We start from the raw sequence: 24,395 nt of genomic DNA on the forward strand, positions 1-24,395 counted from the left end.
GCGTCCACGCCCTCTCGCGGCCCCGGGCTTCCCCGCCTCCGGATTGGTGGCCCCCGGGAGGCCCCGGATCACGTCAGCCAATGAAAGCACAGATCTGGCGGCGGCCCCTCCCGCCCCGCGGAGGCCGGCCGCTGCGTGCGGCTGCTGCGGCCAGCGGCGCTTAACTGGTTCGGCGCTGGCGGGGGAAGGCTCCCGGTTCGGCCCCGCCCGCGCGCAGGGCTGCGGCGGCGGGGGCTGGAGCCCGGTCAGCGGGCCCCGGCGCAGGCCTACCAGGCCCGGGGAGGGTGACGGCCCTGGGGGAGGCCCCGCGAGCGCGGGGTGTAGGGAGAGCAGGTAGGGACACTGGGCCTGCTCCGTGGGGAGGCGGCGCCGTAAACAGCTCCTTGATGTTAGCAACAGCCTGGGCCTACGGGAGCCGGGGCCGCCCGGCAACGTGCCCCGTGTTTGTCAACAGGGGTCCTCGGTGCCTCGCCCTCGAGGGGCAGCCCCCTTGCGAGCAGCATCCGGGGCCCCAGGGCTTGCACCGGCTTCCCCGCAGCTTCGCGAGGCCCGGGTTCGCCTCGTCTTTTTACCCCCAACGTAGACCTTCGCTGCTTGGGCAAACGTCGGCACCCGAGTGTCCGGGTCCGGCACCCCCACCTCCACCCGGCCCCGAGAGCGCCCCGTCCGTTCAGAGAGGGAACTGGGTCCCAGGAGGACTCCCGGTTCGGCCCAGCTCTGTATCCACCCCCTAAGCACAAATACAAATAAGGACATCACTTTTTCTTAATAAATTTATTCACAAAAAGTGAGATTGTAGAGGGGCTAGGGGGCTGTACACGGGCAGGGGCCTGGGGAGCTCTGTACATGGGGCTGGGAGACAAGGGAGCCTCCAGGTGGAAGGGTACTTTTTAATAAAAAAAATAATGGGAGCTACAACCACCGCCTCCCCCCTCCCCGATTAAAAAGACACAAAAATAGACGTCTCTGAGGTAAATGGGGAGCCTGGGGCTTAAGGGTGTTGAACGGGTTTCACAGGTGCCAGGGCTTAAAGGGGGTGTCACAGGCACCGGGGCGGCTCCTGCATCAGCTGGTAGAACAGCACGTAGCCCTCGCTGGATGCCACCTGGTTTTCACTGACAGGGGAGACACTAGAAAGAAGGGAGGTGGGGCGGGGGTTGTGATCATTCCCGTATATTCCCTCCTCCCACAAGATCAACCTCCCAGCATCTGGGACCAGCACTCTGCTCATACGAGGGAAAGTGTCGGAGCTGCAGCAGGAATGGGGCAGGAATGGCGTGGGAGGCCGTTCTCACCGAGAGTCATTGTAGACATGCCAGCCAGTCTGGCACCGGCACAGGGCTGTGTAGTGGCCGTAGTGGACGCTGCCCGAGTGGTTGCAAAGGGCGTACAGCTGATAGACGGGGCTTCCTGTGGGTCAGAGTCGCCGAATTCTACCGTCACCGCTGTGCCCACTCCCACGCTCCCTCCCTTTCAGAGGAGCGCTCCAGGACCTTCCCTTCCAGACTCACCGGCTTTGTCACTGGCGAAGTCCCCTAGGCTCAGTCGCTGCAGCGGGAAATCTACACCTACTGAACTTTTCTTGATGGAGCCTCGGGAGGCGGAAAACCGATTAAGATCTAAGCCCTAGTTAAGGAGCATTTGGGGGGCAGAGGGCCTTTGAAGGGGGCTGAGGTCTGGACTGCTGTCCACTCCCCTCTGGGAATACACCCTGGAAGCACGGTAGGAAAAGGTGGGGTGGCAGGCTTTTCCTAGGAAAACCCAATTCCCCAATGCCCAGCCTCTGCACACATGGAACACACGCGGGAAAACGGATGGGAGAAGTAAGAATTTGACGATTAGGATACGGAGCACGAGGATTCGGGGGAATCTCTGTACTGTCAACTTTTTGGTACTTCGTGTTTTCTGCCGACATCGGTCACACACCTGAATAAATGTCAAATAATGTCATGTTAATGCTCTCCTCACCTTGACTGGCTTTTCTGACCCCCTGACTCACGTACAAATTCACTATGCTCCCTGTGACTTCTGTATGCTCTGAGCTACTCCCGTGGGCCCGAGGATTACTAGGACATATCTGAGACTCCAACACAAGCCCAGGCATACAAATATTATTCTCCATATTAGAGCATCATGCAACCGCTTTTACCCATAGCACCCCCCACCCAGGTCTCCCACCCTTACTGTATCCTTTGTGAAACCCCACATACCGGAGCATTCTCTGACTCCAGCTCTTCTTCCTTCGTGAAAAGGCTGAAACAATCCCGCAGAGACACCTTGCCCCCGGCAAATCCTTTCTGGGGGGGGGGGGGATGGGAATGAAAGGTCAGCATGTGCTGAATTTCCTTCTCAAACACTTCTCAACCAATCCAGGCTTCAGTTCTACTCCAGAGACCCACAGGGTTCCCTCCCACGCTCTGGGGGTGAGTAGGGATGGGTCACAGAACCCATGTCCCATCCACCCCTGGAATCCTCTGGAATCCCACCTTGGGGATGGGCAGGGACAGGTCACAAAAAACCTCGAAGGTCGTGGAGCGATACCCACAGGCCTGGCACTTGAGACAACTTTTCAACTGGCCCACAAACAGGTCTAGATAGAAGCGAAGAGGCGAGAGAACAGTCACTGTGGGATGCCTGAGATGCTTCCTTGGGTTCCCGTCTCTTCCCACCCCTCCGCCCGAGCCTTCCTTTCCCAACCCCAGCACTCCTAACAAACCCTTCACCCCTGCCCACACTTCCATCGTCTAGTCTTGTCCCCACACCCCTCCACAGTGTCAATTCCTCCTCCAAGCCTGCAACCCCCCACACGAATCGTCCCGCGTGGCTTTGCCCGCTCCGTACCCACAATCTTGCTGTCTTCTCGCTCCAGGTAACGCTTCCACATTAGGTTGGCTCGGTCATCATCACTACCGCAGATCAAGGGGAGTGGGGGGCACCCATGAGACAGAGGGATCACTGGGCACCCCCGGCACCATGGAAATGACCCACACAGTTCTGCACCCCACCCATACTCCAGCTCCTTCCCGACATTTCAAAGAAGTGTCAAAGGAATAACGCTTCAGAAGACTTTTGGGAGAAATCCAAGGTGACAGGAAAAGAAAGGAACAAGGGAAGAACAGCTGACTTCCCCGGGCTTTAAACCCGTTAGGAACCTGGCTGTAAATTAGCTACCCCGGCTCCCTCAGCCCAGGGACCTCCCTACCCTATCCTCTGCCCCCATCCGCACCCCTCGGCCTCCTTCCTCCTACTCCTGCACTGCTCTCAAACCATTTTCTAGGCTGAGCGTTTCCCTGGACCCTACATCGTCAGTCTCGAGGAGCTCGGTTCTGTGAAGGTTGCGCACCGCCGAGAAACCACCAGGAAGGTAAGGGACGGGGAGGGACCTCACCTCAAGTCAGGCTCTTCCAGCAGAGCTCCTCCGCGGCGGGGCTGACATGGAGCTGCACTGCTGGCCAGGATCGGCGGAGCCCTGCGGCCCCGGCGGTTGATTTCGAGGTGTAGGCGCTCCATGAGGAGCTTCAGGAACTCTTGGGCATCCTGCTGGCTACAGCCAGAAACAGACAGTGGGCAACTGACCCCCCCTCCAGTCCAAAGACAATATCTCCTGCCCAGACATCGGTCCCCACTTCCTGGATGAAGATCATCTGAAGGCTCCGAACAATGCTGCCGGGGCCCCTGCTTGGCCCAACCCCCAGACACGGCCAGAGAGAATCTCATACCCTCTAGCTCTCCCACCTGTATCCAGAGAAGGAGGGAACGTATTTCTGGAAGACAGCTCGGAATCGAGTAGGATTCACAGCTTCACAGGAGTCAGGGTGCCACAGGGCACCAATCACATCTGCAAAGGCTGTTGGGGTGGGTGCGGGGAAACAGAGGTTAATGACTGGAAGAGGCAAGCCCGAGGAGGTGCAGAGGGCGGAAAGCAACCTCTAGGGAAGCAGGCACCAGCAAAAACAGGGACAACTGCCAGATTAAAGGGTTGGGGCTGCCATGACTGGCAGATGGACCCAGAGATTGGGGAGAGGACTGGAAAGGGGGGAGCAGGAGTGGTTGGCGCACCTTCAGTGAGCTCTTGGGCTCGACCCCCTCCGGGCACCTCTTGCCGGAAGTCCCTTCGCAGACAGAAGTCCCGAAGAGGCCGAGTGCTGCTCAGACACTGTAGCACTGCGTTCAGGAAGCACTGGCGAGCAGGAGAGACGTGCCGTTATTTCTGCAGACCAGGGGCAGGAAGCCTAGAAGAGCTTCAGGGCTCTCCTTCCTCACCCTCCCCAACTTCCCCATGTCAGTGCCCCGCCCCCAGCACCATTTCACATTCCTTTTAGAGGCGAGGGACAGGAGAGTGGCCCTCACCGTGTTCCCCAGATTTCGGAGCCCAACATGACCGGAGCCCAGAAGCAGTGTGTGATGAGCCTGGAAGGTCAGAGGCAAGTGAGCACGTTCCCATATATCCCACCCAGCACTTTAACCTTTCAACAGCATGCTGCCCGCTGCTTTCCCACCCCCTCCCCGTACCTCTCCCCCAAACTCCACCCTCTTTCCCTCATAGGGTATTGGGGGCTCCCTACCTCACTGGCCATGAGCAGTAAGCCCACCACAGCCGAGTGTACCACGGACTCAGCCATGACTGTCCCACCTGTGCCCCATCTACTCCTCTGCCCAGCCAGCCGGCGCTGCAGCTCCTGGGGCAGCTCCCCAAGCACTGGCATGGCTGCCCAGCTGCTCCCCACACCCACCTTGCTTCCCCCAAAGCCCCCTCCCGCCCCCGTGGCCCCTTCCTGAACCCTCTCCTGATGGCTCCAACTGCAATCAGCCTAGCTCACTCAGCTCGGGAAATGGACAACCACACTAACTCAGATGCTCTGAGCCCGCCCCTCTTCAGCTCCAGAGATTAATTAGGCCTAGGCAGCATCCTAGGAGAGAAGGTGAAGCAAGGGAGAGCAAGGACCTGGGGACCTGGAGAAGAATTCCAAATGGTTGGGTTAATTCCCTGGGGACTGAAATGGCACACCATGCTGGGGAGTCACAGAAAACCCCGAAAAAGGTCTATGAAGCTCAAGGGTACTTAAGTAAGGGAGTGGAGAGTCCAAGCTGTTGTAATGAGGGACTGAGAAAGGAACTCGGAGAAAAGAGGGAAAAGAAAGCCATGTGATGGCAAGAAAGGTGGGGGCATAGAGGAACATGGGCATAGAAGGCCACGTGTGCTGGCAAGTCCTCACCATTTTGTCATCGGAGTAGAAAGACTCAGAGGGCCGGGCAGATATGACGTGGAAGGAGCCATGGGAAGTAGGGGGCTCCGTCCGTATACTGAGCAAGGTGGGGGGACCAGGAAAGCCCCCGAGGCGGCGGAGAGAGGCGCTACGTCTCAGAGTGGGAGGCTCAGGCCGGAGGGCCAAGCGGCTCAGTGCAGCCCCTAGCTCTCCAGTGCCACGATGCCCTCCCAAGGCAATCCCCATAGGACGCAAGTCCCCACTGCTCACAGACTTGGAACGAGCTAGGTTGGTCCTGGAAGGGAGAGGCAGAGCCACAGTTGGGGGTGGTGAGCCAGGCAGGGGAACTCCATGATCTGCCCGAAGGGGTCCTCTGGGACGAGGGCCTGAGGTCCGTCCCCGTCCCAGCTCCAGTTTCTTCAGCCGTTCCTCAGGGGGACCTGGCCGGGGAGGCAGAGGTCTTAACATGGGGTTCGGCCCAGGGGCTGGGTTTCGGCGCTCCTTGCTTCGGGCCCTCGGGGCAAATGGTAGCTTGGATCCCACTCGGGGCTGGACATTAACAGGTGGCTCTCGGGCCCGGCCCAGGCGGTGCTCAGAGGCCTGGGGCATTGTGGACACCACAGGCTGGACCTGGGAGGAGAAGAGAGGGTCAGCATTTTAACGTGGAGGGAGGTGGGAACCTACATTACCACACTAGCTTCTACAGACACTGAGGGCAGGAACCATGTCTATCATAATTATATCCCCAGTACCTAGCATAGTGTTTGACACAAAGTAAATACTTGGTATCCATTGAGTCAATGAATGAATGATAGCAGCCCTACGCTTTGATTCTAAATTCCTCACGCCCTTCCTGCAGAACACAGCTTTACTGAAAAGCCAATGAGTCTCTATCTCGGCTGTCTTTATAATCTAAACGCCCATGACAAGGGCCCCATATCTGGCTAATCAAGTGGGATGTGCCCTGGGTCACTTAGAATCTCTGGACAAATGAGGGTGTGGATGTAAGAAAAACAACCCAAAAGACAGCATTCCACCCTCAAACCCCTGTCCCTCCGGGCTCCAAATGAAGCCGACTAAATGGGTGACTTGCGAATCACTCCCTCCCCCACCCCAGAGCTCCAACGAGGTGTCGGGGCTCAGGGGCAGTGGCGGGGCGGGAGGTCGAACGACTCCCCCGACCCTAATCGCCGCACCTCTCCCACCACAGCAGGGCTTCAGCCGGGTCCGCCCCCCTCGAGGGCAGAAAGGCCGAGGCCGCTGATTGGCTACGGGGTCCGGCGGCGTATTCCCTGATGTCCATGGATGCTGTCCCTCCAGCCCAGTTCCCCCAGGCCTGCTGGGCCCCCCGCGCCCTGCCTTTGTGGAGGGCGTCCTCTCGGGTCCGGAGCAGTCTTCCCGCGCCCCCCCCCCCCCCGCCATAGCGCCCCGGCCCGTACCTGTCCCCCGGAGAGGCGACGGGGGAGGCCAGCCGGGGCCAAGCCCCAGCTCAGGGCCACCCCCTACTACCCCCGTGCAGCCCCCCCGAGGGCCGGGCTGCAGCTTTAGCCGCAGCTGTCGCCCAGATCTCTCCCGCCGCAGGGGCCGCCGCCATCTTTGTTGGTCCCGCCCGGCCACCGGCCACCGGCTTCACCGCCTCTCACAGCGCCTGCGCACCCACACTCGGAATCCACCCACCTGCTTCCTCGGCGCTTGCGTGAGCCCGCCTCCTTGGCTCCGCCGCCGACACCATGGAAACGCAGCCAACTTTAGGACCGCCAGTTCCCAGATCTGCCCTGAATTGTTTTAAAACCATCGCTCCAAACCATGGGGATGTAGATCTGATAATCGTAGTATGGCCCCCAGGCTAGCAGCACAGATCCTTCCCAGGGAGCGGGGGTGCGAGTGTGGGAAGCTTCAATGACTGGGTCCAGCCCGCAGACCAGTGGAGAAGCATGCAGCACTCCACATATGGATGGGAAGATCCCTGGAGGGTGGGGAATGCTGGTCCTGCAAAACCATTCCTCAACTATCTTGCAGACCAAAGCAGTAGGCACCCCGCTAAAGGACACGAGCAGATCTCTGCAAGCAGATCTCAGCAGGAGGGAGAACAGTCCAAGATATTCTTTCATTTCCCAGCTCCGGACCACAGCATCCTCCGTTTTCCCCTCCCTCCCAAACTAATGTAGTTGTACATGTGCCTTGGGTCTTAGCCTGCTCGCCCTCTCTTAACAGCCACCAATGAGAACCACGGCCCACCAGAGGAAGCAGCTTTTATTGATGAGTTATCTCCAGAAACCAAAAAGACTCTGCACCCACTTTCAGGCCTCCCATCCTTCCTGGATCTCACATTGCTTCACCTGGGGAAGGGATATAAATTGCCTTTCGGTTCCCCAAAGCCCCAGTCTCTCCCCTCCCTGCGTAGCCTTAGAAATTCAGTAGCAATGCTGTTGTTTCTTTTTTTCAGCAATGCCTGATGCAGCTACTTAGTAACAATTATGGCTGAAGAGGTATGGGGGAAGCAGCTGGATGAGGAAGAGTGATGCACAGAAAGCAGGAATGTAGCCTATCAAAGGTCCCTCTGTCCTGCCTCAGTGGCTTGATCCTTCATTGGTTGCATTTCTCTTTATGCTGAATCACGCCCTTCTGAATCAGATCGGGGATTTCCACTGCCAGCCATGGACCCAGCTGCAATACAAGGGAGACCCTGTGAGATTACTATCACCCGGTCAGTGCCTCTTGTTCCATTAGAAGCTCCTTCCCAGAGAGATTCTATGGGAACATGGCCAAGGAAAACACTGTCATTCCTTGTTTATTCTCAGTTACTTTTCTTATATTGCTAAATACCTAATTCCTCCCCCTCCCCTTATATATCAAATACCCCAAACTTACCCCCAGAGCCATAAGATGAGCTAGTCCAAACTTGGGCACGTTCCTGGCCCACAAAGGCTTAAAGTGATCAGTCAGGCATATTTTGCCACCCCTATGGGAGGGACAAGAGGAAGAAGGTGTTGACATGCAAAGTGTACCATAAAGTATAGTAGCCTCTGGGAAGCACAAGATAACTACTAGTGATCAGAACTGAGCACAAGGCTAGCTAAGTACTTTGCCCAGACTTGGCAGAGGGAGGCCTGGAGGTCCTCGAGGCAAGCCCACTCCGGGAAAATTCCAGTCCCAGAGTTCTCTCCTAAGTCCTTTTTGCCCTTTTCCCAGCTCCTATTGAGTCCTACCTGTACATCTTTGCTGTTTTTCCATCCAGTTCAGGAACTGCAATTTCTGGAGCAGTAGTAGGATATGTGATAGGAATCTGGAGAAATTATAAGGCCTTAATGAAACAGAAGCAAGACAGAAATGCACTAATCTAATCAATACCCATTTCTTGGTTGAACTGAAATGTTTGACAAACTCCCCCAAGCAGCATGCACACACCGGCATTCTGGATATGGAGATGAGTAGCTGTAATCTATGCTTGCTTCAAACCTCAGCATTTCCCTCCCATTTTAAAAGTTTTCTTTGGTCCCTCCAAGAAAGGTTAGCTTGTTAACAATCCCTCCCCTTCTACTAACCTCCATATCTCCCATTCCCTCATACTCACGTCAAACTCAATGTCAAACTCATATTTGAGCAGGTCATGGATGTGCCAGCATTTTCCAAACCACCTGTAACAAAGACCAAACCTCAGTCCAATCTGCACATTCTTCTTGGAGACACATGGGATGGGAATTGGGAACCCTGGAGCTATGGGAGTGGAGATAGCTAACAGGAGGCAGGGAAGGCCTGGCAGTGGGCTTTGGGACAATAAAATGCTCAAGCCACATAAGATTCCCACCCCCAAACACCCAAGAGGGTCTGCCTACCGAGTCCCTTCCTTGTTGGACTCCAGTCGGAACCAATCATTGTCCGCATTCTTGTTGTTCTCCACATACTAAAAGCAGAGAATGAGGTCTTTGAGGGGGGAGTTGAGGCCAAAGGCAGTCCCTCTTCCCTCAAAAGAAAAGCGTGTGATTACTTTCTCTCTTAGGATGTACCCAGCTTTTCTGACATAAGCAAAGCTGAAGACAAAGTTACACAGGTAAGTAGGAGACTTGCTCAGAGCAGAGAATAGAACGGTTGGGTCCCACTCAGTTTAGCAGGGACAAAGTACTCAATGACATTGCCTGGGTTCGCTTCCCACTTCTGATAGTGTCTGCCCTCAGCCCACAACTCATTTTATGGTATCCTCCCTCTATGGAGGACCTCATATAGTCCTGGTTTTGACTAGTACCCATGTGCTGTTGATTTCCAAATCTTTACTTTAATCCAGACCATTTCTCAGAGCTTCAGACTCTAGTATCCAACTGTATACTGCAATTTCTAGCTTCATTTCACAGGTACCTCAAACTCAGCTTTCCCTCAGTTCTTCAGATCTTTTCTCCACTACATCAATTTCAGATGACAGTATTAGCATTCACTCAGTAATGCAAGCCAAACGGCGGGAATCATCCTTGACCCTCTCCTCTCCTCTCCTCCAATCCTTCATGATGTACTACTGCTTTTACCTTCTGAATGTGCTTCAAATCTACCTCTTCTCTCTACCCTCTCTTTAACTATCCAGTTTAGGTCATCACCTTTCTTTTGCCTGGATCAATAACAGCCTCCTAATTTGTTTCCTGCCTTCCATCTTATCTCTTTTAATTCTATTTTTCTCTCTACTCCCTGTGATTGGTCTAAATCCAATCTGAGCATGTTACTCCTCCGCTTAAAATACCTTAAAGGTATCCCAGTGCCTCCGAGATAAAATTCAAGTACTCAAGCCTTTCTCTCAAGCCTTGTCTATCATTCCTTGCCATACACTTGATGCTTTAGCAACTCTGAACTAATGTTTCTTCATACACATCATGCCATTTGTAATTTCCACGCTTTTGTTCATGCTGTTCCTCTTGCATGAACATCCCTCTCTTATCCTCATGTTGATCCGGCTAACTTACCTTTACCCTCTGAGGCTCAGCTCAAGCACTGCCTCTTCTCTGAAGCCTTCCCCGACCAGACCCAAGGTGGATTAGGTATCTCACCTTCTGCTCTCAAAACATCCCAGCAATCTCTCCCTCTCCCTCAGCTTAATGTTACCATGATTTGTTTCCATCTATCTCAGTAGGCTCCGCCTTATTCGGCTTTGGATCGTGTCGTCAGGTGCTAGGTGTACAAATGGGGGGGGGGGGGTGGCTAGTGAAAATAAATACGTGTGTCAGGAGACCTGCTGGCCTTTGAAACAGGCAGAGACCACTGCAAGGAAGATAAACCGTCTTCTCTTTCCACAGAAGGGAGATTTGCTGAGAAGATGGCTCTTTCCTAACTGTGAGCTTAACTCCTCAACTCTCCGCAACTAACGCTTACCCGAATTTTCAGCCCTAGCGTCCGTTCCTCCCTCAGGAAGAGTAAAAGAAAGAACAGAGAGAAGCGACTGGGACTTAGAGCCCCAGGAATTCCTTTTGACCACCTCCCCTACATCCAGGAGAGCAAACACCTGGAACCAGAGGGACACGTCACCTTCCAGGAAGGCGTATCCCTAAAATAACTGCTGCTTTGGTCCCACTGGGGCTCCTAAACGAGCTTCTTTTGCCTCCTCCCCACCATACCTCCCTAAAGTCCCCCAGCCCCACAATCGTCCAGCTTCTATGAATCTGCGAGTTAAATTTTATAACCGGAAACGGCTTCCACACGGAGCCTATTCCTAAGACACCTGATTACCCGCAACCCTTCTGCGACGCGGTCGGCCGCAGAAGCACAACTAACCCGGATAAGAGACTGATATTCCTCTTTGAGTCGCTGCACCCACAACTCACGATCTCGAGGTCCGGCGTTAGTCTTCAGCACCGGGATCTCGGACACCACACGCCGGGTGGCCTCGTCCGCCATCTTGGACGAGGGCACAAGAAAAACGCGGAAGTGGTCCTGCCTGTAGTCTACGCTCTGGGGGCCGCCATCTTTACTATGGGAAGATGGGGTGTTGGTCTGCCTTATGAAGTCTTTGAGTGCGGTCTTTATTTTCTCGTAACGAAGACAAATTTGCCACCTGGTTACTTGCTTGTGGGTACAACGGGAAAAGCAGAATGAAACTGATTGCTCCTTAATGTGGTACCTGTCATTTGAAAAAAACGCAGACTGCTCAAGGGTAACTTCCGCTCATGCTCAGAGAAGTACTCTCTGAAAACTCGGACGCCTTCCCAAACTTGGGAGAGTTGTTAGATTTTTCAGGCTGTTCTAGACACCGTGCCGGACACTGCCTTTCTGAAACGCGCTGTTCACATGTTCGAATAAGCTTCCTTAGCTTCTCTGTAATTTGGCTCAGGTAGCAGAGACAAAGCAGTCATCCAATAGAAGGGCATTAAACTTGTGCTAATTATTGGAAACCGTGGAGAATCAAAGTATACTAGACAGCCTCGGTCCTGAAGAATGAACACCATCGAGTTAGAGAATTCTTAATAAGCGCCAAAGGAGTGTAGAGATCGCGGGAAAATTTGCCTTAGTCCACCCTAGACATTTTTTTGGTCTGGAATCAAATCACCTAGTGAGGATTCTAGTGCATTCTACTGCATGGCACGCAGTAGGTACCTGGTAATGCTTTTGCAGAATTTTGTATCTTCCTGTTGCTTTTTCAGCCTAAACACGTTAATTTTGGCTTTAATTTCTGTGTCATGTTTACTTGTCAATCATCCAGCCTCTGGCAGTAATTTTGGATCAGATTCTATTAATCATCAAATTCTATAGTCCATCTACAAAGCTGTATCTTAATTATAAGCATACTATATCTTAATTTCTAATGGCTGTAACTTCCAGTACAATGTTGAATAAAAGTTTTGACAGCACAGATCCCTGTCTTATTCTGATTTTAGGGGGGGAAAGCATCGTTTTGTTTTGTTTTGTTTTGTTTTGTTTTCATTAAGTATGATGTTAGCTGTAAGCTCTTTGTAGATGCTTTTCATCAGGTTAAGAAAGTTCCTTTCTGCGGCCCCTGGGTGGCTCAGTTCTTGAGCGTCAGCCCCAGCATGTGACTCTTGATCTTGGGCATGAGCCCAGTGTTTGAGCATGAGCCCAGTGTTGGGTGTAGAGATTACTTAAATAAGTAAATCTTTAAAATACAATGAAATAAAATAAATGAAAATCTTAGTGGGTAAGATAAGCACCAAAAAAGCTGTCTTTTTGGGGCACCTGGGTGGCTCAGCTGTTAAGCATCTGCCTTTGGCTCAGGTCATGATCCCAGGGTCCTGGGATCGAGCCCCGAATCGGGCTCCCTGCTTGGCGGGAAGCCTGCTTCGCCCTCTTACACTCCCCTTGCTTGTGTTCCCTCTCTTGCTGTCTCTGTCAAATAAATAAATAAATAAAATATTAAGAAAAATTTTTTAAAAAGCTGTCCTTTTAAATCTGAAAAAAAATTTTTTTAAGAGAGAGAGAGAGAAAGCATGTGGGTGTGTTGGGGGAGGGGGCAGACAGAGACTCCCACACAGGCTCTGTGTTCAGCAGAGCCCCACACAGGGCTCCTCATGGGGATTGACCTCAGGACCCTGAGAACAGGACCTGAACCAAAATCAAGACTCTGACACTTAACCAACTGAGACACCCAGCGTCTACATCTTATTTTTGTTTCATTTTTTGGAAAATTACCTCATTAGACCACTTAGTAAAGCAGAGCTCATAATGTATGTGATACTGTAAAAGGATGATCTCTATTGTAGCCACAGTTGCATCTCTGTAGAGTATATTTCTTTTTGAGGAATATTTATTTTTAAATTATAGATTTAGCTCATTCTTGCTTTATGTAATTCTGACAAGAAATCAGAAGCTAAGATAGAAAACTGAGAGAAACGTATGTAGGTCTGAACTTTTTTTTTTTTTTTTTGATTTTATTTATTTATTTTGACAGACAGAGAGGCAGCGAGAGAGGGAACACAAGCAGGGGGAGCCGGAGGCAGACACTTAACGACTGAGCCGCCCAGGAGCCCCCCCTCCTTTTTTTCTTTCTTTTTTTAATTAAGATTTTATTTATTTAGGGGCACCTGGGTGGCTCAGTTGGTTAAGCATCTGCCTTTGGCTCAGGTCATGATCTCAGGGTCCTGGATCCAGAGATGGGGCTCCTTGCTTAGTGGGGCATCTGCTTCTGCCTCTTCCTCCGCTGCTCCCCCTGCTCGTACTCTCTCAAATAAATAAATAAAATGTTTAAAAGATTTTATTTGAGAGAGAGAGAGCACAAGCAGGGGGTAGGGGCAGATGGACCCCAAGATCATGACCTGAGTTGAAGGCAGATGCTTAACTGACTGAACCACCCAGGTGCCCCTGAAATTCTTTTTTCAAAGGAAGAACTGATTCATTAGCAAATGTTTATGGAATCCCTCCTACATCCAGGCACTGGGAATACAGCAGTGCACAAGCAGGCAGAGTCCTTGCCCTCGTGGAAATTATCCTAAAACACCTACAAAAAGGAATTGAACAGGATTGATTGGATAACTCAATTCTAGAAAATGTACTGATGTCACATCATTATTTTGATGGGATAGTACAGTTGGGTATGCGGGAGAGCCCTTGAAAGTAGTTGAAAGTCACTTTGTCAGTCATCGTAGGAAAATGTAGCTCCTGGGACAAAAGGAGAAATAAATCTTGGATTAGGGAAAAAATTGAAATTTTCCCCTATTCTGGTCTTTAAGGGGTTGATCCAGACTCCAGTATGCTGGAAGATACCTCAGAATGGTGAGGGAAATGCTGGCTCTATTACAGGGAAGAAGTCACCCTAAAGAAGATCAGTATAGATGGACAGCCAATCTTGAAAATTTTTCTGTTACTGCTTTAATTATTCTGGATTCTTCAGCAAAGAATTATAGTAAATTATAACTTGGTCTCTGTTATGCTGTGGGAAATCAGGTCTGCACTTAGAAGCACTGGGTAAAGAGAATGATAATAATTAACATTTATACTGTGCTTACTATATGCCAGGCACTGTCCGAAGCACTTTGCAAATGTCCTAAGCATTTAAGCATTTAAATCTGGCAACAACCTTAAGGCAAGTACTCTCATTATCCTCATTTACATTTGAAGAAACTGAGGCATGGTCAGGCTCAATGAAAAAAGCCCTATATTATGTAGTCAGTAAATGGGAGACCTGCTGGAATTCAATCCTGCCTAGTCTGGCTCCAGAGATCATGTCTTTAAACCAACAGATCTGTCTTTCTACCATTTCCAGGCCAAAATAAAATTAACTGTGATATGAGGAACTGGAGGTGGTGGCAGGGGGCTATTGATGACTCCAAAAGAGCAGCTATTAGTAGTAAACTCAGGCTTCTGGAAACACAAAGAGAATTTGGTGGTTCTGAGCCAAGCATGGCAGAACTGCAGGCACATATATGAGACAACCAACCTCTTCCCTGAAATGGGCTGAAATGGGGACTTGCAGGAACTTTGGAACTATGGACTTTGAGTTTAACTGTTCATGGGACTTCACTTGTACCTACTCGCTAGTAAGATCTGGGCAAGGGTTGGGGTGCCAGAGGATTTGGGTAACAAAGAAGAAAAGACATAGTTTTTGGGGAGGAGAAACTAATATGCAGACAATCACCATAAACTAAAAAATCTCTGTTCTGGAAGCCTACAAAGTCCTGCTTGAGTAACAATGCTTGAGAGAATAGGGTAAGGGCTGATGGCGTTCGAACCGGAACTCCTAGGTTGAGTACACGGGATATCCAGACAAGGAGAGAGCAGGGAAGTACGGCATTCTTGGCAGACAAGGGAGGCAGGAAGGCATGAGAAAATATCACATTAACAGCAAATATCCAGATCATTATTTATAACAGAAGGGGGAAAATGCTCCTAGAAACAATTGATATTATATTAATTCTATGCTATATGCTATATGAAAATACTTGTGAAATAAATATAAAATCAGAACACAAAATTTTACATACATGTGGTTTTAAAATATCTGCTTTTATTTATTTTATTTTTTATTTATATATATTTTTTATAATAATATTTTTATTATATTATGTTAGTCACCATACAGTACATCCCTGGTTTTTGATGTAAAGTTCCATGATTCATTAGTTGCGTATAGCACCCAGTGCACCATGCAATACATGCCCTCCTTACTACCCATCACCAGTCTATCCCATTCCCCCACCCCCCACCCCTCTGAAGCCCTCAGTTTGTTTCTCAAAGTCCATAGTCTCTCATGCTTCTTTTTAAAAAGAAACATTTTTTTTAAGATTTTATTTATTTATTTATTTATTTATTTGAGAGAGAGAGAGAGAGAGCAGGAGTGGGGAGAGAGAAGCAGACTGAGCAGGAAGCTGACACGGGACTCGATTCCAGGACCCTGAGGTCATGACCCGAGCCGAAGGCAGACATTTAACCATCTGAGTCACCCAGGCACCCCTAAATGTTTTTTTTTTTTTAAGTTTTTATTTATTCATTTGACAGAGAGAGAGCATACACAGATGGAGCGGCAGGCAGAGGGAGAAGCGGACTCCCTGCTGAGCAGAGAGCCCCAGGACCCCTGGATCAAGACCTGAGCCGAGGGCAGGTGCTTAACCAACCGAGCACTGATAAATGTTAGTATTTCCTTTTCCCTTTTCTATAAATTCTTATATCCTTTGCCTCTTTTAAATTACTATTCATTTTTTCTTAGTGATTGTGTGAGAGTTTGTTGTTGTTTTGTCAAAGCAATTAGACATTTGTGATGAGCTGTAAATAATCTTCCCAGTTTAATATCATTCTTTGCTTTCCTTCACAGTATTTTTAAAAGATTTATTTATTTATTTATTTATTTATTTATTTATTTATTTATTTATTTAAGAGAGAGAGCACAAGCACAGAGGGAAAGGGAAAAGCAGACTCCCCGCTGAGCAGGGGGCCGGAAAGATGGGGCTCCATCCCAGGACCCTGAGGTCATGACCTGAGCCGAAACCAAGAGTCCGAAGCTTAACCAACTGAGCCACTCTAGTGCCCCTTCACAGTATCTTTAACCACGTATAAATTTTTCACATATGAGGTTGAGTTTATCGGTCTTTTTGCTAATTGCTACTGGTATGTCACAACAGTCTAGATCATCTTATAAAAATTACCCTCAGGGCACTTGGCTGGTTCGCTGTTTAGAGTGAACAATCCTTGATCTCAGGATCATGAGTTCAAGCCCCACGTTGGGTGTAGAGACGACATCAACAATAACAACAAAAAGATTATCCCATGTTTTCCTCTACTACTTTTTTTCCTATAATGAAAATGGCTTTGTTTGTTGTACCTTACCAAAATGATATAGAAAAATGAAATTAATTTAAAAAAGAGATTAAAAACTGCTATCATTTTGAGTATATATCCTTCCAAGCATCTATGTATGCACACTTTGTTTCTTCTATTCTCTTTGTGTTTAATTTACTGTTCTTGGTTCTCGAGATAATGCAAGGCTCGTGCATTTTCAGCTTTTCTTTTCTCCTAGTATGTGCACTTAAGACTATACGTTTTCTTGTTAAAACATAGCTTTAGCCCCATCCTGTAAGTTTTGGCATGTAGTATTTTTTTTTAAGATTTTATTTATTTATTTAAGAGATAGAGACAGCCAGCGAGAGAGGGAACACAAGCAAGGGGAGTGGGAGAGGAAGAGGAAGAAGCAGGCTCATAGCGGAGGAGCCTGATGTGGGGCTCGATCCCATAATGCCAGGATCACGCCCTGAGCCAAAGGCAGACGCTTAACCGTTGTGCCACCCAGGCGCCCCAAGGCATGTAGTATTTTTATTATCATTCAGTTCAAGTTATTCTCTAACTTCAGTTGTAATTTCGGGGGGTTATTTAGAAGTGTACTTCATAATTTCTAAGTAGACTTTCTAGTTACCATGTTACCGATTTCTGGCTTAACTGTAATGAGAGCAAGAATCACTGTATATTTTCAGCAGTGCCTGGGTGGCTCAGTCATTAAGCGTCTGCCTTCGGCTCAGGGTGTGATCCCAGCATTCTGGGATCGAGCCCCACATCAGGCCCCTCTGCTAGGAGCCTGCTTCTTCTCTCCCACTCCCCCTGCTTGTGTTCCCTCTCTTGCTGGCTGTCTCTCTCTGTCAAATAAATAATAAATAAAATCTTAAAAAAAAAAACACTGTATATTTTCAATCCTTTGAGATCGAAATCCTTTCTATAGCACAATATGGTCAGTTTTTAAAATGTCCCAAGTGTGCTTGAAAATAATTTGCCGGGTGGGGGATGGGCTAAGTGGGTGGTGGGTGTTAAGGAGGGCAGCTGTGATGAGCGCTGGGTGTTATATGTAAGTGAGGAATCACTAAATTCTACTCCTGAAACCAATATTGCAATATATGTTTACTAACTGGAATTTAAATAAAAACTTGAAACAAACGAAAAAGAAAATAATTTGTAATTTGCATTGTTGGGTATAGTGAACTATGTATGCTTGCTGAATTCAATTTGCTGCTCATATTAAGTTTTTTATATTCTTATTGATTTTTTTTTTTTTTTGTCTGTAGATTCTAAAAGAAATACTCTCTATCAGGTAAGGCATGCTCTTTACAGTGAGGTGTGTTCCATTTCCTATAACGACTGTAAATTTGTCTGTCTTTTCCTTGTAGCTCTGTTCCTCTACGTGATTTGAGATTATGATTACATGCATACAAATTTACAGCTTTCTGGTAAGTTGAGCTTATTGATATGAAATGCCGTTTATTTCTAGTACTGTTTTTGCCTTGAAATCTACTATATCTGTTATTACATAATTTTCTTTTGGTTTCTGTTTCCATGGTGGATCTTTCGCCATTCTTTTACTTTCAACATTTTTGTGCCCTTATGTTTTAGTTTCTAGTATTTTGCATTAATTGTGATTGGCTATGAATGTATATGGAATTAATTTTGGTGAAGGGTTTCATGTAGGGATTCAACATTTTTCCCCTGGATGTTGATTCAGTTGTCCTAACACCATAACACAAATTCTTTCCACTGATCTGAGATGACACCTTTATCAATACAAAATTTCTATATGTATTTAGGTCTTTTCACTTCTGTTCCATCAAGTTGTCTATAGGGCGTTATCCCATTGTTTTAATTATTGTAGCTTTGTAATACATGTTTTTCTTTTTCTTTTTTTTTAAAAGATTTTATTTATCTATTCAACAGAGATAGAGACAGCCAGCGAGAGAGGGAACACAAGCAGGGGGAGTGGGAGAGGAAAAAGCAGGCTCATAGGAGGAGCCTGATGTGGGGCTCGATCCCAGAACGCCGATCCCATAACGCCGGTCACGCCCTGAGCCGAAGGCAGACGCTTAACCGCTGTGCCACCCAGGCGCCCCATGTAATACATGTTTTTCTATCTGGTTGGGCTAGCTTCTGTTTATTACCTTTCATTCCCAGGATTTTCCTTTCAATTCTTCTTTATTTCTCCATGTGAACTTAAAATAAGCTTGTTTTATTTTTTTAAATTCTGCCAAGGGGATGCCTTGGTGACTCAGTTAGTTAAGCATTTGCCTTCAGCTTAGGCCATGGTCTTAGGGTCCTGGGATCAAGCCCCACATGAGGCTCACTGTTCAGTGGAGAGCCTGCTTGTCTCTCTTTCTGCCCTCCCCCCCACCAGCTTGTGCTCTCTTTCTCTCTCTCTCTCAAATAAATAAACTCTTTAAAAATTACTTTAAAAAATCCTGCCAATATTTTTCTACAGATCATATTAAATTTATAGACAACTTTGGGAAAGTGACATCATTATATATTCATTCTCTCTATCCAAGAACATGATGTTACTTTCCATTTGTTCAAGTTTTCTTTTATGTGGGTAGCATTTTAAAATTCAGACAGATCCTGCACATTCTTGTTAAGGTTATTCCTAGGCATTTTATCTGTTTTGTTGCTATGGAGTCTTTTCTTTAATTACATCTTTAACTTACTGTTTATATATATAAAGGATATTTATTTCTGCATGTTACTTTCCTCCCACTTAACTAACTTCTACTATTATTTGTAGTAATTTTAAAGTGGATTCTCATGAGTTGTCTAGGTAAATAAGATATCATCTGCAATAAAGCTAATTACATTATTATTTTAGCCATACAAAAATGTATATAATTAGCTACAGCTTGGAAAAAGAAGAAATGAGGAAATAAGAGGAGGAAAATTCTTTTGGTTAGTTATAAGTTCATTAATGATAAACTAAAACAGTAACAGGATTCTTAGCATTTTAATGAGTTCAGGGCCTGGACACATGGTATTCTAGAAATCAGAAGTATTATGTAAGTGAAATTGTGTTCCCTTTATATAATTTAAAGAACTCACAATACAGCAAATGTCCACATTTTCCAGGAGGGAAATTCTAGATGGTGAGTTCTGGAAACTAAAAAACAGATTACTGATTCTTAGTAAAATTATAGAGGAGTTATTAAACAGTGATTTATGAGCAATGAGAAAGAAGGCTGTGATCCCCAGATGCCTACAGTGATCCAGGCCCCCGGGGTGTCATGTCTTTCTTGCCTTTGGACCTTTTGCAGGTGTCCTCATCCTAGGATACTCCTCCCCATTCTCTGCAAGATGGTTGGCTCCATCTTGGCCTTCTGGTCTCAGCTTCCATGTCACCTCCTCAAAGAGAGACTTTCCCTGATCATTTTTCTGTCTGTCGTAGCATTCCGTTCTTTTCTTTCAGAGCACCTATCTCAATTTAGAATATTTTTCTTAGTGAGCTCCATGAAGACATGTCTGTCTTGTTCACCACTGTGTATCCTCTCCTATATGCCTATCATAGCATCTGACATTAGTAGATGGTTATCATACATGTATCAAGTAAATGACTGAATGACTTTCCTTGCCAGTGTTACTAGATTTTTTAAAATACAATTTATTTACTTTCAGAGAGAGAGAGAGAGAACACAAGTTGGGGGAAGGGCAGAGGGAGAGAATCTTTCAAGCAGACTCCCCATTGAGCAAGAAGCCTGCCAGCCACACGGGGCTCAATCCCACAACCCATGAGATCGTGACCTGAGCCAAAACCTAGAGTTGGATACTTAACTGACTGAGCCACCCAGTTGCACCAAATCTCTCTTTTATAAGATTTTATTTACTGGGGCACCTGGGTGGCACCAGTCAGTTAAGTGTCTGCCTTCGGCTCGGGTCATGATCTTGGGGTGCTGGGATCGAGCTCCACATCGGGCTTCCTGCTCAGCGGGGAGCCTGGTTCTCCCTCTCCCTCTGCCCCTCTGCCCTGCTTGTCTCTCTCTCGCTCTATTTCAAATGAATAAATTTTTAAAAATCTTAAAAAAAAAGATTTTATTTATTTATTTAAGAGAGCACGAGCCGGAGCATGAGCGGGAGGGAGGGGTAGAAGCAGGCTCCCTGTTGAGCAGGGAACTGACGCGGGGCTTGATCGCAGCACCCCGAGATCATGACCCAAGCCGAAGGCAGACACTTAACTGACTGATGCCACCCAGGTGCCCTGCCAGTGTTACTAAATTAATGAAACTAGGAGAATGTCATAGACAGTATGTATTGATTTCAGAAATACATAGGTTTCAGAAATACACATCTTTTCAAAAATACACATTTAAAAAAAAAAAGACAAAGAGAATGGGCTGGAATATAGAAGCATTTTTATTTGATTGAACAACCAACCAAAGAATTGATTCTCTAATTAGCTGGTGAGGTTGGTGTAACAGGGCTGTTTTGGGGCCTGGCCTGTAGGATACTCAATCACTCAGAAAAAGTTATCCCCACGGGGGCAGCAGAGAGCACTGATAAAGAACCTTGGAGATTTCTGAAATCTGGTGAAAAGTGTAATACATAAATATTAGGTAACATTTATACAGCACTTACAACGGACTAGGCCGTATGCTAACACTTTATATATGTTAGTTTAATATATCATTAAAACAATGACCTATGGAGTGGATGTTATATTTGCCCCTTTACAGATGAGAAAAGCTCAGAGAAATTAGGAACTTGCCCAAAGTCCTATTGGTGAAAGTCACAGCAGGGGAACGAAAAAAAGGGAACAGGTTAAGGAGGCTTTTAGACAGATCATTAGGATTCAGTGACTGTGTGGTCCCTCTTCGTCTATTCAGGAGCCAGGAGACATTGCAATTCTAGCTAAGGACTTACAGTTGGGCTTGAAGCTCAAATGAAGTTCGGAGCTAGTAAGATGCTGGGTGAAAATGACTAACAGGAACAGCTTGCCATTAATGGGGACCCAAGAACTAGAGAGAACTGTCAGGTCAGCGAGTTGCTGTAGGATGAAGTTCAAGAGTAAAGGGGACAGGGATACAGGAATGAGAATGGCCCTGGAAGAGTCAAGAGGAGACTTCTAACAGTGGCTTGTTAACAGTGTACAGGCTTCTTTAAGGACATGTCTGTCATTAAAAAGATTTTAATTTTGGCAGAGCTGGGGAACAGCATGCATGGGGACAAGTAGTCTTAACAGAGTATTCAGATCAACAAAGATACGACATCTATTTGAATTGGTGCGATCATTGATTTGGAAAAAAAAAAATTTAGTGGGGACACGGTAGCTATCTGGAGCACTGATACGTAGCTGTGCTGTGTTGACCCAGAGGGGGGAAAATAGGACCAATAAGCAGAAGTGACAAAGAGAGAGATTTTTCCAAGTTCAGAAAAAATGCTTTTCCAGTCACTGAGCATATAGTTAAGAACTATAGGGCAGGACATGGTGGAAACGGGAGCATGTGAAAGGTGGCTAAGGGATGTCAGGTTAAAGATTCCACCGAAGGAAGAGACAGCTGTGGGAAGTGTTGAGAAGCAGAAGAGGAGGGGAATCGAGGTCGAGCTGAAGGGGCCAGTGTTGGAAAGTTGGAGGGGCAATTTCTCGGCTGAGGCTCCAAGGAGGGGACAGGAGCTGATGTAAAGGAACATCACAGCTACCTCTGTCCTGATGAGTCTTCCTCTAGCAAAAGCCAGGGAGCATTCTGCGAAGAAAATGAGGATATCCGGAGGCTGTGTACAAAGGAAGAGCTCCCTTAGGTTCAGGGGGAAAGTGAGTGGGGTAGAAATTTTGACTTTGTCTAATGGAAACCTCTTCCCTTCAACCTTCTAAAGTAGAGGCTGTTCATCTTCAGACGATTGTGGCTTCATTTTCTTGCAAAAACTCGTTCCTCCTTGAAACTAATGCCACTGGCTCTACCACCCTTTAGTCCTCATACTTGTTGACATCAGCACCTCTCTCAGACAGCTCTCTCATTCTGGGTGGTTTTAGGAAAATTCATGTGACTCCTAGTTATTTCTTTTTTTAAATGAGTTTATTTTTATTTATACATACATTTTCCCCTAGTTACTGCTTGACCTTCTCAACTCCAACTTACACTCCTACTTTCAGTTCCTTACCTTCACCACTTCTTGCAACACAGGTTTTTTTTCCCTTCTTTTTTTTTTTTTTAAAGAGATAATCCACCTCCAATTTATTTTATTTTTTTTTTAAAAGATTTTATTTATTTATTCGACAGAGATAGAGACAGCCAGCGAGAGAGGGAACACAAGCAGGGGGAGTGGGAGAGGAAGAAGCAGGCTCTCAGTGGAGGAGCCTGATGTGGGGCTCGATCCCAGAACGCCGGGATCACGCCCTGAGCCGAAGGCAGACACCCAACCACTGCGCTACCCAGGCACCCCATATTTTCTTAAGTAATCTTTGCACCCAATGTGTGGCTTGAACTCACAATCTCAAGATCAAGAGCTGCATGCTCTACCCATTGGGCCAGCCAGGCACGCCCACACAGGCTGTTTTTGTTTTTTTTTTTAAGATTTTATTTATTTGAGAGAGAGAGAGAGAGAGAGAGAACGAGTGGGGAGAGAGGCAGAGGGGAGAGAGAAGCAGGCTCCCTGCTGAGCAGGGAGCCCGATGTGGGGCTCCATCCTAGGACCCCAGGATCGTGACCTGAACTGAAGGCAGACGCTCAACCGACTGAGCCACCCAGGTGCTTTCTTGATAGCAGCTTCAGGGCCACAGTAAGGAACGGGAGAGACAGCACTGGTGGCACCAGAGCTGGCTTCAAGGCCCCTTCAAAGACTGGGACTGGCAGCCATGATGCATAAGGGTGGAACAGCATAGGGATCAAATTCCACGTAATAACTGGGGGAAGGTTCATGATCCGGATTTGACCTTTGTGCCAAGCTTCCAGGAAAACTAGTCTGGAGCTAAAAGCACCTTTCCTGTTAGCTGCCCTTCTGGGTACATGTGACACTTTTAACAACTCTGATCCTCTTGAAACACTCTCTTCCTGGGCTTCTGGGTGGCTCAGTCGATTAAGCATCTGCCTTCAGCTCAGGTCATGATCCCTGGGGTCGGGGATTGAGCCTCGAGCCTGGCATTGGGTTCCCTGCTCAGCGGGGAGTCTGCTTCTCCCTCTCCCGCTCTCTCAAATAAATAAATCTTAAAAAAAAAAAAGAAAAAAGAAACACTCTCTTCCCTCAGATTCTATTAAGAATCATCACCTAATTTTTATTCTTTCTCATGGGCTGTTCCTTTTCAAAGATTCTCCAAGGGCTCTTCTATGCATACTGCAAATGTTGGAATTCCCCCAGAGTACTCTTCTTAGCCCTCTGCTGTTCTCTGGAGTTGGCCCAAATCTATGGCTTCAACTGCCACTGAAATGATTCAGAATTTCTGGCCTATACATCACTGGAAATTTAAAAAGTAGTTTTCTATAAAAGTAATATATGTACATAGTAAAACAAATTCACACAGTAAAGATGGATCTAAAATAAAAAGTAGAAATTTTATCCTTCTTAGGCCCACTCATCATGGTTAATTTAAAAAAAAAAACTTTTCATTTTAGAGAGTACGAGAGAGCGCAGGACCCGATCCAGGTCTCTGGGATCATGACCTGAACAGAAGACTGCCGCTTAACCCACTGAGGCACCCAGGCACCCCCATGGTTAATTTTCAAATGCCTGTGTAAATGTGCCACACATATTCTTCCACTCATGCTTTTTCCCCATTTAATAATTTACATTTAACTCTTCTACATGTAGATCTGTATATTCAATTGCCATTGGTACGGTAGGTCTGGTTGTCCCACAGGCATCTAAAGTCCTTACCTTTCTTTGGAATCCTGCCTCATGCTACACCCTACGTAGCTAGCCTCTTTTTTACAGTCAGCACCAGGAGAAAAGGGTCTTTACGCATTGTCCATTTCCAGTCACTCAGTTTACCTCCCTCTGGTTTCTATCCCACCATATCTCTGAAACAACTTTCTCCAAAATTACCAA

At 47.5% G+C, this 24,395-nt stretch overlaps 2 protein-coding genes across 4 annotated transcripts; both read right to left on the reverse strand.

Annotated features, from left to right (window-relative positions):
• Nucleotides 1–759: 759 nt before the first annotated feature.
• USP21 (ubiquitin specific peptidase 21) lies at nt 760–7,349 on the reverse strand. Of its 3 annotated transcripts, none has more exons than XM_026487419.4 (13): nt 6,647–7,349; nt 5,478–5,837; nt 4,351–4,410; nt 4,060–4,180; nt 3,736–3,847; nt 3,389–3,544; nt 2,842–2,906; nt 2,487–2,590; nt 2,211–2,297; nt 1,848–1,926; nt 1,512–1,619; nt 1,296–1,410; nt 760–1,130 (listed from the first exon to the last, which is right to left on the reverse strand). In XM_026487419.4, exons 2-13 carry the CDS (start codon nt 5,814–5,816, stop codon nt 1,040–1,042), a joined length of 1,437 nt encoding a protein of 478 aa, XP_026343204.1. In that variant the 5' UTR covers nt 5,817–5,837; nt 6,647–7,349; the 3' UTR covers nt 760–1,039. The 3 variants fall into 3 exon arrangements, with proteins under 3 accessions (XP_026343204.1, XP_026343203.1, XP_057171376.1); XM_026487418.4 differs by having other exon boundaries at nt 5,217–5,837; XM_057315393.1 differs by lacking the exon at nt 4,351–4,410 and having other exon boundaries at nt 5,217–5,837.
• Nucleotides 7,350–7,444: 95 nt separating this feature from the next.
• Nucleotides 7,445–11,113, reverse strand: UFC1 (ubiquitin-fold modifier conjugating enzyme 1). Its single transcript, XM_026487420.4, has 6 exons — nt 10,959–11,113; nt 9,044–9,111; nt 8,782–8,845; nt 8,417–8,493; nt 8,079–8,169; nt 7,445–7,874 (listed from the first exon to the last, which is right to left on the reverse strand). The coding sequence occupies exons 1-6, from the start codon at nt 11,079–11,081 to the stop codon at nt 7,794–7,796; spliced, it is 504 nt and encodes a 167-aa protein (XP_026343205.2). The 5' UTR covers nt 11,082–11,113; the 3' UTR covers nt 7,445–7,793.
• Between the last annotated feature and the right edge of the window lie 13,282 nt (nt 11,114–24,395).

Source organism: Ursus arctos, unplaced genomic scaffold (assembly GCF_023065955.2).
Source record: "Ursus arctos isolate Adak ecotype North America unplaced genomic scaffold, UrsArc2.0 scaffold_2, whole genome shotgun sequence".
Lineage (NCBI taxonomy): Eukaryota > Metazoa > Chordata > Mammalia > Carnivora > Ursidae > Ursus > Ursus arctos.